The following is a 17,741-nucleotide window of genomic DNA, read 5'->3' as shown; positions in this document are numbered from 1 at the left end:
GCTGCGGTTGTGCCGCTGTGGCGGTCCATGCCTATTTCGGCAAGTAGCACGCGTATGCTGGCATAGGTACGATCGCGGCGCTCTGTAAAGGGGTAGGATGGCGGACGTCTGTGCGTTCAGTTCTGCATCAACCGGCACCCAGGCTGCGAGCAAGAGCTCCCCACGCCTCGACATTGTTACTAAGCTGCATGGAGGTGGCGACGGTGACTCGCTGAGGCAGCTTGCTGCCCCCAGTAGAGCGTGTGAGGCCTGATAGGAAGATGAGCGTTGCTGAATCGCTGAAGGCGGGTTTCGCCACAGGCGAACCACCAGGGCCTCCACGGACGGCGACGTCGTCGCTGCTGCCCGCGTACTACCACTGCGTGAGTGACTTCCTAGTCCCGGTGCCTGTGCCGTTGACGACGGCTGCGGCGACCTCCGCTGCGCAAACGATAGCGGAGGAGGTGCTTACGGTGATGGCGTCAGCGATGGAGGAAGCGTGTGACAGCTGTGGCAGCTTCTTGGAGCCTATGAGATGGGTAGAGTAGGTGATGTGAAACGGGAAGAGATCCACCGACGTGTAAAGCCATCGATGACGCAGTTTTGTGTTCTTGAGCGCGTCCCTCTTCGGTTCGCTTAGGGACGCAGAAGCGGCCATAAAGTGCCGCAATGCTGCTCCAGAAGGCATGCGAGCACGTGGCGTCGGGCATGGGAAGGAGGAGGTCCACGCCTCAAGATTGGATCAGCACATGCGCCACCTTCTAATGGTCAGCGCATCTTTCTGTGCCTGAGCACGCGCGTGGGCGTATATCGGAGAGTCGCTAACAGGCAAGAGAACGAGAGTGAAGGGCGGCAGAGGCGAAAAGTAAAGTGAACATAGAAAGGGGAGAAAGAGCGGGGGCGCCGGGCTGCTGAGGAATTACCCCCCCCCCCCCACACACACACGCACACGCACACACACATACCCTTTGTGATGACAGGCGCCACCTGCAGAGGATAGGAGAGAAGCGATACGGAGCGGCGGCGCCCAGCTGCCCCTTTTCTCTCCTCCTTACCTGCTCGTGACCCCACAAAGGAGACAGTGGAGGAGGAGCGAAGGTGAGGGGAGAGGTGAGGCGAAATTGTGGGGCACAACGCCCCTCTACCACCGTGGCGGCATAGTTCGCTTTTCCCCACTCTTTTTCTGCAGTGCAGTGCAGAGAAGAGCGCAGATTAATCCCCGTGGCTAAAACCCGTGTTGTTGTTGCCTCCTCCCCTGACTTGTCGGTCTTTGGGGAGGGGGGGGGTAGTGTGGAATGGGGAGGAAGATGTTCTGCCGTTGCGAGAGCCGTCGTCTAGTGTACGTGCGTCTTGCCACAGGGGAGATGTACATGCATGTCGCGCATGAGGATGTCATGGCGAAAGGGAAGGAGCAAAACTGAAAAGGAGAGGGGAGTGGTGGGTGGGGTGGGGGCGAAATTTCCAATGAGCAGCAAAATGAGCAAAGGCGTTGGTCACACACACACACACACACACACACACACACACACACACGGTCAGCGCACCCACGCACTCGCTCATGGCAGGGCTGCTCAGCTGTACATGGGCAACTACGACCGCCACAACAACAACAAAACACCAGCCGTAGCGGGGGAAAGACAACCCAGACGAAGCGCCGACACGTGCGTCGAAACACTCAAGTGCGTCTTTACTTCCGGTCTCCTTCACGCCCTCCGCCGCTGTGAGGACGAGGCGCGAGCGCCACTTGCACCACTACTGCCCTTGCCGCCTGGGCTTCTGGAGATGCCGTCGCTGTCGAGATTACCAGTCCCTGGTGCACCAGGAACAACCGAAGCGTTGCTCGACGCTCCACTTAACTGCGAGTATGACAGCAACGGCCCCAGACTAGGCACCATGTGCATCAGCGGCCGCAGCAGCGAGTGGTGCAGGAAAGAGCGCAGGCGCTCCTCGAATGGGTCAAACACGTTTGGCTGCTTAAAGCCGCATAGGACGCACAGTAAATCACAGAAGCCCTCGAAGGTGAGAACTTGCGTGCGCCTCCGCTGCCTTGCAGGCGCATCTGCAGAGTCGGTGGCGGTGCCTGGATCGACGATGCGCACCGCACGGTAGAGTGGCCGTCGTGACGATGACGGGAGGTTGTCGAGACCGCTGCTGAGGCGCGCCAGTCGATCGGCCTCCTTGCGGTTGGTTATGGCCACCTCCTCGTTCGCCTGGCGCAGCACCGAGCACTTGGAAAAGAGCTCGTAGATGAGATACTGTGAGAGCTCGGTGCTGGTGAGCATCGCATCGCGCAGCAGCCGAAGCACATCCTTGCGCACCATCCCTGGCTCCCCCAAAACCTCCTTGCTATACGCCTGGTACACAAGAAGCAGCGCCGGGGCGCTATTCTGCAGTACTGCCTGTGTCTTGACGCCGCGCGTGAGCTGGTGGAGAATAAAACGAGGATCGGCAGCCTGCAAGTGAGCAGCGGAGCTCGGTAGCACAAAGTCTTGCATCATCCGTCCCAAAGCCTTCATAAGGGAGCAGTAGGTTGGTTTGCTGCTAAAAATATGGTGGCTGGGGTTCGTTTCGTCGCCGCCCTGGGTGAGAGAGGCTGGCCACCCGAGCAGCCCGTCGTCGCTACTTGCGAAGGCGCTGCACTCCTTGCTGCCGACAAAGGTCGCTGTTGAGGATGCTGGTAGCGCTACTATGCTTTCTAGAGTGGCAGGAGTGAAGGACGGGTACAGACGATGCGCCAGCAGCACCAGTGCGATCACAAACGACGCGTACGTCATGTCCATCTGTATGTCGGGTAGCGCGTGCTGCTGCACCGATGGCTGCGGCGATCGACGCGGCCTTCCGTCACCCTCGCTGTGTTCCTCTGCAGCCCCTGGCGCCATCTTCGGCGACGCATCTCCGGCAGCCCGTGCCGGCTGCAGTACTGCTGGGTCCACTTCACCACGGGCAAACGACACCGCCATGACGGCGCGTTGAAAGAGCTCTGTCACCACCTCCATGTCCACTGCCTGCAGCTGAGGCCCTGGGTCGCGTGTCCTCAGAGACTGCATCGGCATCGGTGACTGACCCGATTTGTGTCTCCTGAGCTTCGCAGTATCGTGCACGGCGAAGTCCTCCCTCTCTGAGCTAGCCATGCTGATCAGACCGAGATCACTACACAGCATGCGCCAGCTGCCGAGGTCGAGAACCGGAAGTGCGAGATGGGCAGAGAGGGTAGCGCGCTGCACGAAGAGCGAGAGAAGATCGTTCTGCCAAACACCAGTGATGGCATACGTCAGAGACTCTGTCTCGGTGGTGGCGTCGATCAGCTGCCCTTGGTGCGTCTGCAGTTTGGCTGTTCCATCATCCATGGAGGTGAGAGAGGCGACGAGGGTCTCGCTCGCCAGCGCGTCCAGGTAGGCCTTCTGTCGCTGCTCCACGCATTGACGGATGAGCGGGTGCTTGATGGAGAGGATTTCCTTGCCATCCTGACGGAGCCCCAGCAGCAGCGCCGGGGCTGACGCGCACGGCCCGGTGAAGACTCCACGGCTCAGCCCGCCGTATGTGCGCACTGGCACTAGGCAGCTGAGCGTAACGTGCCAGCGGTGCAGCTCCAGCGAGCGGCGCAGCGCCATGGCGAGGTTGCTCAGCATCGCGGCTAGCTCAGGGCTCTCGAATGCATCACTTGGCCAGAAGCCGCCCCGGAGCAGAAAGGGGTGTGCCTGTGTGCCGAATACGGGAAGGCAACGCTCACGGAAGAGCTGCCACGGCGTCTTGTCCTCTGTCGGCAGCTGACGCAGCATGTCGGCTTCGATCGAGTAGCCAGTCGGCTGTACCAGTGCAAGCGTCGCCCCCACCTCTGCCGGGTTCTCGCCCCCTCGTGTGGCATCTCGGAGACCGTCGGTGGTGGTGCCGTTGAGCTCGGCCGCCGTCGCTTGACCGCCACTCCAGAGGTGCAGCAGTGCACTTCGCTCTCGCTTCGCGTTCTGACGACTCTTATGGTGGAAGGGATGTGCAAAGCGGACGTACAGAAGAGAAATGAGTGTGATGACAGCTGACCTCTCACCGCGCACGACAGCGTACGGGTCGACCACGGTGTGGAGCGGTAACGGCGCTGACAGCGTAGGTGGCGGCGCCGCGGCGGCTCGCAGCGACCGCCTCGCATCCCCCGCCTCCGCCGTGCTCAGACGAGCGTCAACACTGGGCTGACTATTGCTGTTCTCACTGTTTGTAGAGTTCATCCACCACATTTCGTCCTGCTGCTGCGCCGTGACGTCTTGGCCAGTCATGAGCTCTGTCGCGAAGGTGAGAAGGTGAGACATGCACTCCGCAGGTGGCATGGCCAGCAAGTCACCAAAGCATTCGGCATATACGGGAAAGGGTGGGTTGAGTTGCACGCCGTGTTGCTCCAGCAGCTGACGCCGGCGATCGATGCCATCCAGCCTGGCTCCGGCAAGGTTGTCCATGCCCGACTGGCTGGTGATGCCAGGTTTCACCTCGGCAGCCGACGTCGTGGTGCGGTACCGCGGAAGGGCGAGGTAGTAGAGAAGCCGACTGAGCAGTACCCCGCTCCGGGCCTCCTCGCTGAAGCTGCTGAAGCGCTCGGCAAGAGGGCCATCCTTCATGTCGTCAAGGCACTGCAAGTCGTCGAGGCAGCTGTTGGCCCAGTCTGCGAGGATGATGAGGGCGTCAGGGAGCTGACAAGTGGAGCGCAGCACAGTCGGAGCGATGCGGCTGAACAGCCGCTCCTCATCTCTTTCACTGCCTGGCGAAGAAGCGTGGCTGCTCATGAGGTGAGGCGCCCTTGGCATAGTGGCTGCCGCCCTTTGCCCATCCACCGTCGCCTCAGCTGCCATGCCGGACTTGGTGGCTTGAGACGAAGCGTTTCTGCGCTCGTCCTCGCCGCACTTGTCATCGTCATTGAAGCTGTCCCCTGTGCCGTAGCGATCCGCCTGCACGCGCGCCTCGTCGGCATCTTCCGCTGCTGCTGTCGATACCTCGCACATGTCTCCGACAACGCGCAGTACGGTGCTTTGCCAAGGGCGGTGCCGGTGGGCGCGCAAGCGAGATTGCAAGTGCTGTAACCGACGGTTCTTCTGCGTGATTGTCATGAGTTGCTCTTGTGTGGTATTGAGTGCCTCCAGCTTGTCGCGCAGAAGCTGCAGCGTTCCTTCCTCCAGCTGCCGATTCCGCTGACGCAGGCCACTGTTTGCAGCTTCGATCTTGCGCAGTCGTCGTGATTGCACGGTCAGCTCTGTGCGGAGATACAAGTTGGCGTGATCCATTTCGCGCAGCTTCGCTAGCATCGCCTGGAAGAGAGGGTGCTCCGGGACGCCCGCGCTGTCGTCGTCTCGGCTAGTAGTAGTCTCCGCCATGGATGCGTTGATGCCAGACGTGGCGTACATGTATGGCGCTGTAGAGCGCGCGTGGTACGACCTGTTGTCCTCGTGGGTTTCGTCTGCGCGAGACTCAAGGTAGACGAGCTGTGTCAGCGTGCCGGCGCCATCGATGGCGTCGTTCTCCTCACTACTGCCCTCATCCTGGTCTTCGCTGCTGGCGTCACGCACAATGTACTTCTCCATCACGCCACCTCCCCCGCTTCCCTTCTCTCTCGAAACGGAGTCCTTGTCTGCGGGGGCGCTGCTGCCATGCGAGTCGCCAGCGCCAGCCGCCCCTACTCCCTGCTGCGGGGGCTGCCGTGCCGACTCCTGACCGCCGGCCTTCTGCCGCATAAATGAGAGAGGAACACGACTGTGGCCCGCACCCTTCCGCTTTGCGGCGTGGCTGTCGTGGCGAGGGCGACCGAGAGGAAGCGGCAGGGACGCCTGCGCCCATCCTACACGGGTGTCCACCACCGTGGACGCGGCACTGACAAGGACGCCCGTTGTTGAAGATCCTTCACGGCTGCCAGCCGTAGGTTCCTGCACCCCTTGCCCGCTCTCCTGCTGCTGACCACGAGACTGCATGGCAGCAACGGGTGGAGCTGAGGGTTGGGGACTACATATGAGTAGAGCCGTTGCCACTGTCGCTGCATTGCCCAGGTGTGCTTGGCTGTCCTGCTGCGCTGAGAGCCTCGACTCGTTGAGAAAATTGATGTACGCCGCCTCCATGCGTGCTTCCCGCACACGCTGCTGCCTGCGCTGCACCTCTTGCCGCCACGCGCTGAACACCGACTGCAAACGAACGCGTCCCCGCAGTCGGGCGACGACGCGCTCCGTTGCGACTTGCCTAGCGAGGGACTGGCGCTGCTGTATGACTTGGTGTACCCAAGCACGCATTGTCCACGACTTCACGATGCCCTCAAGGTAACTGGTGTCGGCCTGGGCCTGTACCGCTGCACCTGTCAGACTCTGTTGCTGCTGCACGCGCAGTGGCAGGGTGGCAAGGTGCGTGACCTGCTCGCTCAGCGTCCCCAGTCGCGGCCGCACAGCTGCCCACCCAGCGTAATCAGTGTACACGTGAGGGAGAATGTACTGTCGGAAGAGGTGACCGGCGAATTCCATGCCTGGCACGCATGCCTCCGCCTTCTCAATCATGCTGGAGAGCAGCGCGACACTGACTGCTGCCTCCAGTCGCAGAATAGAGGCAGGGACGGGGCTGTCGCAGGGGAGAGTGACGACGGAGACGCCATCCCTGGTTGGCAAGTCCGTTGGCGCTTGTCGCTTCACTTCCTCCGCCAGTGCGCGCTCCGTGTTGAGGGCGGCCTGCAGCACCTCGTGACGCTGCGCCTCCGACAGTGCCTGCTGGGCCTCTACTTCATCCGCTTCCTCCGTGGAGCGGCTTGAAGTGTTTGCGAGAGCGGTATGCCGTCCTGCGTCGTGGTCTCCACCGAGCGTGTCCTTCACGGTGGCGACTGCGGCGGTGGCCTTGCTGTCCTGGGCCTCTATGAAAGAGGTGCTTGTCTGATGAAGGACCACCTGCAGCGCCTGCAGTAGCGCCGCCATCTTGTGAAGTGGCACTGGGGATTCCGCCGACGGTGTCGGGGGCACCCGACTCGTTTGCTGTTGCTGGCGCTGAATCTCCAGCTGCCAGTGGTGCTCTTCCGCCGTCAGTAATCCTCGTACCGCTTGCTCGAGAACCGGACTCAGCTCCTCGTCGAGGGCTGCCACATGGCGGTGGTGGAGTCGTATTGTCTGTCGCTCATGCCACCACCGGTGCAGCGGGTGATTGAAGGATGCCTTCGCGGCATAAGTCGATTCTGTGGAGGAGGTGAAGCTTGGCGTACTGCGCATCCACAGCGCCATCTGCCGTGTCTCGGTGGGGCTCAGGTCTGGTGCCACAATGCACTCCGTGGCTGCCACTGGCAAGCTCACGAGGGCGTCATGGAGCGATAAATACACGCCGCCAGTAGCGCTGGCCTCAGCACCAGGCGGCGAAGACAGTTTTGCTGTCTGCTGGCTTGCATCGGCATTACCGCTGTTGTTGTTCCTGTTGGGCTGGACACGAGCAGGGACGAGGGCTGCGTAGACGCGCGGGGCTGCTACAGGTGGCACGCGTATTGCTTCAATGCCGCTTATTAACGCTGCGGCGGTAGTGGGTTGAGCTGCCCTTCGACTGTGGTGCTCCGGCCCAGCCTTAGCGAGACTGCGTGTTGTTGTTGTCGTCGCCGTAGCTTTATCTCTGGTCGATATTTGTAGATGAGGCAGTGACGATATGGACGTCGCTGCCACGCTCGGCGGGGCGGCCGTCGTGTTCGCATAGGACACCGGGCGCAGGCGGAAGGCATTTACATCGTCATGAGCAAACGTATACGACGCGGGGGGCAGCCGCTGCTGTGAAGCGCGTGGCGGGTAGGAGGGCATCACTGCAGCAACACCAAGTTAGCTCGCAGAGGAATGCTGCAAGTCAGTGAGCGCCTCTTCGTGCGTGCGATTGTGGCAGTGGTGCGCGGGAAGGGAAGGAAAAGGGACCGGATCAACAAGACGGATTACATAGGGGAGTGACCATGCACCGTCAGAGCCGGCATGTGGCGACGCGAAGGTGGAGAGGAGACCAGGCGCAAGCATACGCGCTTACCACGCTCGTAAGGGTGTCGGCTTAAGGGTCCATGCGTGTGGCGAGTAAAAGTGGATAGGAGGGGGGGGGCAGAGGATGCAGCTTAAGCACAGTGGCGCTGGGGGAGAGCAAAGCATAAAGAGGTCGAAGGCGAAGGAGAGAGGGAAAAGTCTCTCCCCATCACACCAACCGCGAAGGCCAACAAAGCACACCATTGGAGCGGCAGGGTGATAGAACGCGACGACGGTGATGCCTCGCCACGTCGCCATTCTCACGCCTCGGCCACGGTGACGTACACAGTGGTAGGAAACAGGCGAAATACCCGCTGCGCCACGACGTAGAGCACCACCAGTACGAACAGCACGGCAGACACGCGCAGCAGCAGATCGTCGCGTGACTGCACTCTCAGCAGTGTACGCACCATGCGCTGCGCCATCTCCATCGATGAGTGCACATCTTGCAGTGACTGCTGAAGAGTCGCGAGAGACTCACTGGAGCCGGCAAGCCCCTGCACCGCCGTGTCCATCTTCTTGAGCTCCACCGAAAGCATGGAGCGCGTGTGGAGCAGCGAGCGAAGCGCCGCCGCGGTCCTGGCGGCCGATTGATCTGAGGTGGACGTCCTGTCACCCTCGCAGACGTTGCTCGTGTCCTCGACTTTAGCCACAGAGCGCGGAAGCACGCGGCGAAGGTCGATACGGGCCTTCTCCAATCGCATGTGCAGTTGGTGCTCCTCTTTCGTCGGTGCCGGACTCTCCGCAGAAGGTGGTGCAGCCTGAGTAGAGGGAGAGGCCGAAGGCCCTGACCGCTGCTGGTGTCCCTGGTGTCGCTCACGGTCCCGCTGCTCTCGCACCGCCTCTAATGCCCGAAGCACCTGCTGCGCGTGTGCAACCGCAATCGAGAGGGCACCGTGCAGGCGCTGCGTACGACTCGACACGAAGGCGTGGTGCGTTGTGATGAGCTCGCGTTGTGCCCGGTCCGCACGGTGAGCCAGGGCGACAAGTACCTCAGTCGTTCGCGACGGCAACGGCGACGCTGCCGCAGCGCGTGCTGCGGCAGCCACCTCCATGAGAGGGGAGACTAGGAAAAAGCAGCCTTGTTGCGCAGTACACTCAGTTTGTGCAAATCTACGGGTGTGTGCCAGCACGGGGTGAAGGGGGGGGGGCGAGGGGGAGGTTTTAAGGAAGTGGGGAAGCTCACACAGAGCAAGTGAGCGGAATAGTGCATACCCTCTCAGAGGTGCGATGCGTGCCGCCGTGAGAAAGTGCAGATGGCCTAACCCAGCACGCAAGCCATGGCGATGGTGGGATGGGGCCGCAGTGAGAGAGGCTTCCCCATATGTATGCGAGTCGTGGTGGTGTAGATTGAAAGTGCGGTTCAGTACCCACCAGCAGAGGCGTTCTCTCTCACTGAACCCCAACTAGGCTCCGGTAATCCGTGTGTGTGTGTGTGTACACACGCACCCGTGCAGAGAAGATCAACGGCGGAGACAGCAGTGAGACAAAGGGGTCCCCCCATGACGTTTTCCCTGTGCACCCCACAGACACCCACGCGCTTCGGAGCGTGAGCGAAACGCCACTGTGATCCGCAGAGTCAAGCGAAACACGCCGGCACCGTAGACGCCGGCATCCCACCTCAGCAACGAAAAACTGAGGGTCTATACCCGAGAGGTGCAGGTGCGGCAGCCTCGCCTTCGCCCCTTCTCGCCGCTGCTGCTCCCTGCAGACCTCCCACCATATGCTATCACGCAGAGTGAAGTGAGGGCATCAAGCCGACCGTGGCTCCCGTTAAACTTCCGGTGCCACTTGCCACTACGCGGTGGCGCCAAAGAGTTGGCGTCATGAGAAGTCTTTTCCATCAGTTTCCGACTGATGCCCCGTGGTGGGCTCGAGAGTGAAGAGGCGCAGTAGCTCTGCCACTATTGCACTGGCACTGTGGTCGTGTAGAGATGTGGTGCGGCACCGAGCAGCTGTAGAGGTGCGAGAGCCCGTTTCACCCCCTCGCTGCTGCTGCTCTGCTTGATCCTCTCCCATTGCTGTATTGGAGGCCATGAATTCGGCGGCTAACGCGCACGCCACAATGCGCGCGTACCGCTCCTGCCAGGGTTGGGTTTCCTTATCAAAAGTGCAATCCAAGTTGTGGGTCGCTATCGCACTGCCATCACCGTTGCTTCGCTTGTCGTGTGGCGGTGGCAGCAGAGGCCGCCATGGCGCAGGACGGCGATAGTCGAGCACGGCACCACCATTCGGGTGCTTATTTCCGCTCTCGCTGCCCTCGTCTTCATGAACAGGGTCAAGGTGAAAGAGTTGCCGCGAGACATGCTGGCGATGCTGCTGCAGCGGTGTGCTTGGCGAGCGTACGTCTGTACCCACATAATCCTCTCTTCCGCAGGAAGCCCTTTCACGGGGTTTCGCCATCCCCTCTGTCTCGGCACCATCAGCTTTACACTCCGACTTGACATTGGAGAACACGCTCAACAGGTAGCTCATCGCGTCCTGGCCATCGAACTTCACCTGCGGCGTCTCGAACGGCGCATCCCGCGTCAGCTGTGCAGAAGTGCGACGACGCCGGGCGAGGGCGCTGCCATGACTGCTCTTCTCCAGCCCTGATAGCCGCGACGATGTCCAAAAACTACCCACTGTTGCCGTCTCGCCGGGCGGGCGACAATCGTGAACAGGGCTCGGTGTTAGACCAACGTTGGTCTTATCGCTGAGGCTGCTAACATCGCACATGGTAGATGAACAAGCGAGCGCCGCCGAAGTGCCTCGCTGCCCGCTCGGTTTGCCGGTGGAGCTCATTAGCAGCGGAACAGCAGCTCCTGCTGCACTGCGCTCTGGGCTATGCCGAGTCATTGCGGTAGACTCTGGAGAGAACTCCATGGTGGAGCCGACGTCCATGTCCTCGGCAGAGTCGATGGAGGACACCTGCGGCGTCGACGGTACTGGGGCAGTGAGGTGCAGTTGAGAGTCTCCGTGCGTTATTTTCAGCTGTGTGGCTGCTTTAGCCGCGGCGTGATGCGTGTGGTGATGCCGCGACCCCTCCACCGGCACACTGAGACTTTCTGTCGTGAGGGCAACTGCTGTACCATTGAGCTTTCCACCACCACCACCACCTCGCCGCCGACGACGGCGCTGCCGGTGTTGACTGGCGTGCAGGGCCGTTCGCAAGGTGTGAATATCCTCCTCCTGCTCCAGTAGCTGCTGAGAGAGCTGAAGAAGGAGCCGCTCGTATTGCTGCAGCATGTCATCTATGTCCATTGTCGTGTAGTCCGAGGAAACCGTCGACATCACGGTTGAGTTTCTTGCCTGCACCCGCGTGTGCGACAGCGACATTGGCTTGCGCTCCCAGGGTCTGGAGTCGTCAAAGATTCTATACAAGATGATCAGCCACCAAACCACAGGTGCACTCGTGCAGGAAGGCTTATGAATGAATGAGTGAATGTTTGTGCACCGGCGAGCGTGGCTGAGTAGGCCGTAGGTCAACTTTTCTATGAGTTTGCCTTGCGCTCTACTGCTAAACGGAAGAGCCTCTCAGAGGGCGGAGCAAGTGTGGGAGAGAGAGAGGAATGGCAGGTCCATCTACCTCGCACTCACTCACCGGCACCTTGTGCCAGTGCCTCCGCCAAGATGTGTTGGCGGCTTGATGACTGAGGAAGAGGGAAGGAGCTGAGTAAGGCGACAACGCGAGGGAAGAGGAACATCGAGCGCACCAGCCGGTTCATCTATCAGCGCTTTTTCAGCGGCCCAAGTGCTTCGTTGAAGGGGGGGGGTCACTTCGCTCCGAGGCGGCCGAGACGTATACCATTAAGACCGAGCAAAGCAAGCGACACGAGGAGAGTGCAGGGGGTACGACGCGCGAAGGGGAGGATGGTGATGGTTATGGCTGAGATCCTCATGCGCGTACCTGCTCGTCAGTGGATGGAAGAGATACGCAGACACACATACCGAGACGGTAGAATCCTACGGCTGGCGTTGACTTAACGCCTTTGCTGATACTTGCACCCTCAACGGTACACGCCTGATGGGTCTGTTGGGCTTCTCTCCCTGGGCCTGCCCCCCCCCCCCTCCCCCCATCCCCACACCTCCACAGATGCACACCACGCTGTGACTGAATGAGTTGTGTTGTCACCCCCGACACCGAAGCGCTGTCGTTGCTTCTGTGCAGCCAACCTCGCCGTGGGCCTCCAACAACAGTTCTTCGCTCTAGCGAGCACACAGAGAACGTCCCTTCCACCACCACCACCACCTCCTCTTTTCCGTGTGTACACGCTCGACAGGCCCGAATCACCTCTGCTCGTTGGACTCGGTCATAGAAGGTCGTGGAAGGGGTCGGAGACGTATGCGCCGGACGACATGCAGACGCGGAACTCACCGCGACTCCACTTACTGGTCGTGGAGAAGTAGCGGCCCATGTTCTGGAGGGTGCGCTCCTCCGAGTCGAAGAGGCCGCCGAGGCAGGCGCTCTTGTGCTGTACGCACCGCAAAGCGAGATTGGTCAGGAACCACTGCGTCTTGTACATGACAGCGTGTCGGTGCACGCGTGAGAGGTGTGAGGGAAGGCAGACGACTTCTCGATCGTCCGGCTGCTTCAAGGAGGTGAAGCGCCTCGTCCGCTCTACCGCGTACTTGAGCGACACAAGGGCAAGCTTGTCCTCCATCGTGTGTCGGATGTGCTGGAGGGCGTAGCTAACGTTTGGCAGAAACGCGAGGTACGTGCCAGCCACGCGCGAGAGCTGCACCGTATCTTCGGAGAAGAGAAGCGTCGCGTACTGGTTCAAGTACGGCGACCACCCAGCTGCGTTAGAGAGAGCGAGCTGCGGCACAGCGGTTGGCGCTTCAGTAGAGACGAGGGGATGAGCAGCGATTTCGGCTATATCGTGCGCGGCTGTGGTCGCTGTGAAGCGCGTCGAATTGCCGGCTCGCCAGCGCTCACGCTCTGCCATCTTGCGATAGTGCAGCTGTGCCGCCTTCAGGTGTGCCACCCACTCCACCGTGCACAGCCCGTCGCCCAGTCCTTGCGTGATGTCCATACGCTGCTCCTCGACGTCGTTCTCGCGTTGTGTCGCGACCTTGCGCAGGTTCGCCATGAGGTCCGCTGTCTCGGCTTCGGATGCGGTAGCCAAGCCGGCATTGCGGCGTGTCGGCGCCTGGAGGCTCGGCAGCAGCGTGAACTGAAGCCACTCCTTGCAGAAGACGCGGTAGAAAGTGTTCCTCTGAACAGCGTAGGCATCGCCAAGCCCCAACTGGCTGCTGACAAGCGCCTCGCACAGAGTCGTGAAGGGTGGGGAGGGGGTGGAGGTGTTTCTTCCCTGCGCTGAGTAGCGAGTGCTGCGTGACGGCGCTTCGGATGTGTGCCTGGAGTGGCGGAGCCATAGCGGAGCCGGAATGCGAATGCCGTAGAGAGGCGCACGTTGGCAGTGGAAGTGAGCAGATGCGCTATACGCCACAATGGGCAGGCCGTGCTGCACCCGCAGTTCACTCGTTGCAGTCGCCTCAGCGCCAGCGGTAGCCCTGGCGTTGTTGGTGGTTGTGGCGGCGCTTGCGATGGGGGTGTCAGGCACGGGTTCGGGAGCTGACTCCGCCACGGAGGGCGATGCCGTGGTGGGGAGCTGAACCCTCTGCACGTAGGCGATCAGTTGAGATTGCAGTGCCGCCTCGCGCTCCGGCTGGCGCCATTCCTGCGACGCGTACACTCGAAGGTGGTAAGCGTGTACGTCCTCTGCGGCGCCGCTGCGCGCCTGGTCCACCACCATCGTTGGCAGACTTGTAAAGGCGTTCTTCGAGAGCGTCTGAAGAGCCAGCGTGATCTCACGCTGCACAACACTGCCATTCGAAGAGTCTGATGCGCTGGGGTCAGCCGAGTTGGCGCGTCCAGTGGATGTGGCGCCCGTCGTGTCTGCTGCGTCACCGAAGACAAGTCCGCTCGCCTCCGTCAAGGTCCACCGTAAGTCGTGGAGAACGACGTACTCCGTCACGACAAGCCGGAAGCCGTGCAGAAGCGCAAACGCCAGCTTGGTCAGCTGTGGACTGTTCAGTGATGTGTGCGGAAGCCCCGCAACGCGTACACGCGGCAGCAGCTTCGAGGTAGAGGTCAGCTCCGCAACAGAGGGGGCTGCTGCTCCCACCTGCTTGCTGCACGCCGCGCGCCACCACGCCTGCACCACAGCCTCCTCCCTCTTCTGCGTCGCCACCTCTAGCACCCTGTTGTGAACAAGGAGCCACTCGTGGAAGCTGGCGTGCTGCGTCACACCCGACCGGTAGAGGCCCACAGTGGCCCTCTGCAGCAGCCGGGCTTCTTTGTTATGAACGCGATTGGTGGCATCGGCAGAGAGATGCGGTGTCGTCAAGGGTGGATCGGCCAGGACTGTAAGAACGGAGAACGAGTGACTCAAGCGAACGCTGCCACCACCTTTCACCCAGGGCGCAGGACGTGGAGGTGGTACATCGCTGGGATGCATCTCCTTCTCCTCTTGCGATTTCTGCGGCTGCTGTGATGAGACATGCTTGACAGGGGTCGGTTGCTGCTGCTGCTGTGACGACTGATTGCCGATGGTAGCACTCGTGTGAACCGGTGAGCCCAGCAGCTCTTCCATTGACGGATCCGACGTCTCTGCGCCGACTGTCATTTCTGCGGTATTGCCCTTAGCCCCGGCTGACAGGCTTGCGTCGGCCACTTGTTCCTGCGGGGGTGAATATGTCGACTCGAAAGCTGATGAGGTGCCATCAGGTGCGCTTAGGGGCGGGGAGGCGGTGACCAGAGGCACCTCCGTTGTGGGCGACCGCGACTCTTCGCCGATGCCATCTCCTTCGTTGGATGGCGTTGCCGCAGCATCATTCTTCCAGCTGTCAACCACAGCCTCAGTGGAGACTGGTGGCCGCAACGTTGTACAATTCTTCTCCAGCCGCTGCGGCGCTGTTGTAGACGCCACCACACGTTGCCCAGCCTTCATGTCCTCTACCTTCGCATTGCCAACAGAGGTAGTGGAGGGAGCGGGGCCCAACGCTGGCCGTGCTAGGAGAAGCTGAGCGACGAGGAGAACCGTCAACAACAGCGCAACGCCGATGACCCAGTACCGACGCCACAGCATGCGGCCGCGTCGTTGGAGCCACACAGATGTCACCCCTCTCGTAACGCCGACTGCGGCTCGTCCGTGGGTGGTGGCAGAGCGCTGTGCCGCACAAGATTTCCCTTTTCGCCAAGCATCCGCACTGGCCGGCTTCATCCGCACCACCACCTCTGCATCCTCATCAGAATACATGGGCATCTTTGGGTGTGTGCTCCGACAAGTGCATCGCGGCGAGGCAACAGCGACGCACGCACAGCTGAAGTGCGTTTGAGGTGAGTATGCATAAAGGCCTACTTTACCTCGCCAGCGTGTGTGTGTGTGAGAGGGAGAGGGGGTGGAGGGAGGGGGTGGAGAGAAAGGGGAAGAGAGTTGCACCGAGGCCGTGAGCGAGTCCGCACATTCTTCGTAATCGATCCGATTTCTGGGCGATGTGTGCCGTGCGATCCTGCAGTCCACATCGAGGCCATACCGGCAGGAGTAGAGCGCGTCTTTTACACCAAAGTATTGATACGCGTAGATGTTGTGTATGCGCAGGAATGAGTGTAGGGTCACGCGTCTGTTCAGCTTCCGGTCCCACCTCGCCGTGTTGGTAGTTATACCCCTCCGCGCTAGGCATACGAGATCACGGCTCGGCCGCCCTGCGGAGTTTTCGCCGGATTTTATGCAACGACCCGTGGGCCACGCATGGCAGATGAGCCAATGGAGTCATGGAGCGCCATCAACATGAAGGTGACCCGCGGCTCCAGCAGAGAAAGAGAAGACCCCCAACGCGAATCGCACCGCCCAGAACGCTGCTGCACCCGTGTTGTTGGCGGGGACGTGTCGTCCCCAACGCGTGCCGGTAATGGCGGCTTGCGCTGTCGCCCGGTTACGCACGCGGACAGCACGGCGAACAACGCCACCGCTTGGAGAGCAGCAGCCGTGCCCCCTTCGAGAAGTCACCAGCATTGGTGAGCCGAAACCAGCACGACACGGGCCCCCAACTGCAGTCGTAGGCAACCACTGCAAGCGCACACCTGAGGGGGGGCGACTTCGCTTGTCTTTGGCGAGAGTGCCGCTGCGCCGGCCGGTCGCCTGAGTCGCCGGCACCGCTGCCTGCTTCACGGCGTAGGAGGGGGTGGGCCAGCCAATGCTTCTGCCACCACTTGCACCGCTTCACGCACCAGTCTTCACCCCACTGCCATGGCTCTCCGGCGGTCGGCCGTCCCCCGCCAGCGGCGCGGAACGCGGAGAGAGGGCCCTTGGCACCTCAGACATAGGTGCCTCGTACACCACCCTTCTCAGGTCCGTCACCCCACCAGCGTCGCACAGCGCGCTCGACCACAGCAAGCCACTTGCTCACCTCTCGTGGCTCCAAGATGAATCGCCACCTGGACCTGGCTCGGCGCCGCCCCCACCCCGGAGAGGTCGGCGCCGCCCGCGCAACTGCGAAAACCACGGCATCCTGCGATGCCTGCTGCCTCGAGTGTTGCGGCGGCTTCCCCCGACGTCACCGTGGGGCACGTGCGCAAAAAGCCTCCACAGTCCCTTCCTCCGGCGGCCTCGACCGGCTACAGGGCCGCACACACCCAACCATGCAGCATCCACGGGCCGCTGCACGGCTGGCATGGAGCGGCGGTGGTGGTGGGTCGCCCGCTAAGGTCGTGGTCTACTCCTCGTCCGCTACAGCGGAGGCGCGCCAGCGAACAAGTCCTCAGATGGCGTGCCCCCGCCAGAACCTCCAGGGGGTGGAGGTCCGCTCCTCTCTTCACGCCGTGCGCTGGGTAAGTGCGCCGTGCTAAGCTGTCTCTCATTCTGAGGGGTAGGGCACGGGAGCAGCTTCTCGTCCCTCTTTTCCTCGCTTCCCGCGGCCTCGGTGAGTGTGGCGCCGAAGGACTGGGGTGGGGGGCCGTTCGCTGCCAGTTGGAGAATGGGCTGACCCAGGCGGGGCTCGTCGTGCTGCGACACCTTGCTTGAGTTCAGCAGGTCGAACGCGGAGGAGGGCATTCGGAGGAGCACCCGTCGATCCTCTTCGGTGGGTGCCAGTTAGCAAGGGAGCTCCTCAAAGGCGGCAACATCGATGCTCCCCCAGGCCTGCCGCAACTCGTCGCAAGTCAGCATCCGCTTCTTTTCCTAGCAGTGGGCGCGGTCGGCCCCCATGAATCCGCTGAGAACGGTCTCAAGGCGGGTGCTGTGGACGAGGACCTCAGGGCGACAGATGTACTCCCCGGACACCTGCACCCCCTCCCTCTGCAGCTGCATGATTTCGTCCTTCGGTGTCAGAATCTCGACGTGCGTAGGACAGCCACCTTTTCCCCACCCTTCCAAGCCTATGGAGCACGATAAATAGCCAGTGCCATTGGGGTTGGGCTCCTCAAATGTGAGGTCGCGCGAGGCTTAGCCACGCATGAGAAGTCCGTGCGCTGCTGGCTTTCCGGCACCAGCCCATCGGAGCTCAACGGAGATGGTGCCCTCCCCGTTGCACCGTGAAGAGCCCAGCCCCAGGCAGAATAGTTCTGTCTGGCATAGTCTCTGGAGCGTGGGAGCGGGATGGAGTAGAGTGAGGACCGGATGTGCATGACCCCTTTTAACTCTTGTCGTCTCCCCACTGCGGCTGATGGACACACTTGCTGGCGTAAGGGGGAGAGAGGAGAGAGAGGGGGGCGGGTGAGAGTGAGCCCTTAGCCCTCACTGCCCAAGGCACCTCTTCACCATTGTGCGCGTGCCTGCGTGTGTACGTGCCCGGGTG

The 17,741-nt window shown here is 61.5% G+C and overlaps 4 protein-coding genes across 4 annotated transcripts; all 4 read right to left on the bottom strand.

Annotated features, from left to right (window-relative positions):
- Positions 1 to 1,682: 1,682 nt before the first annotated feature.
- Positions 1,683 to 7,757, bottom strand: LPMP_110310 (hypothetical protein; the record flags this gene model as incomplete). The annotated part of the gene is made up of 1 exon (XM_010698578.1): positions 1,683 to 7,757. One exon carries the CDS (start codon positions 7,755 to 7,757, stop codon positions 1,683 to 1,685), a length of 6,075 nt encoding a protein of 2,024 aa, XP_010696880.1.
- Positions 7,758 to 8,221: 464 nt separating this feature from the next.
- LPMP_110300 (hypothetical protein) lies at positions 8,222 to 9,016 on the bottom strand (the record flags this gene model as incomplete). Its single annotated transcript, XM_010698577.1, has 1 exon — positions 8,222 to 9,016. One exon carries the CDS (start codon positions 9,014 to 9,016, stop codon positions 8,222 to 8,224), a length of 795 nt encoding a protein of 264 aa, XP_010696879.1.
- A 769-nt stretch (positions 9,017 to 9,785) lies between these two features.
- Positions 9,786 to 11,279, bottom strand: LPMP_110290 (hypothetical protein; the record flags this gene model as incomplete). The annotated part of the gene is made up of 1 exon (XM_010698576.1): positions 9,786 to 11,279. The coding sequence occupies one exon, from the start codon at positions 11,277 to 11,279 to the stop codon at positions 9,786 to 9,788; it is 1,494 nt and encodes a 497-aa protein (XP_010696878.1).
- Positions 11,280 to 12,253: 974 nt separating this feature from the next.
- Positions 12,254 to 14,572, bottom strand: LPMP_110280 (hypothetical protein; the record flags this gene model as incomplete). The annotated part of the gene is made up of 1 exon (XM_010698575.1): positions 12,254 to 14,572. The coding sequence occupies one exon, from the start codon at positions 14,570 to 14,572 to the stop codon at positions 12,254 to 12,256; it is 2,319 nt and encodes a 772-aa protein (XP_010696877.1).
- Between the last annotated feature and the right edge of the window lie 3,169 nt (positions 14,573 to 17,741).

This window comes from Leishmania panamensis (assembly GCF_000755165.1).
Source record: "Leishmania panamensis strain MHOM/PA/94/PSC-1 chromosome 11 sequence".
Taxonomy (NCBI): Eukaryota; Euglenozoa; class Kinetoplastea; order Trypanosomatida; family Trypanosomatidae; genus Leishmania; species Leishmania panamensis.
Note: the sequence above shows the minus strand (reverse complement) of the source record. Positions and strands in the feature narration are given on the sequence as shown.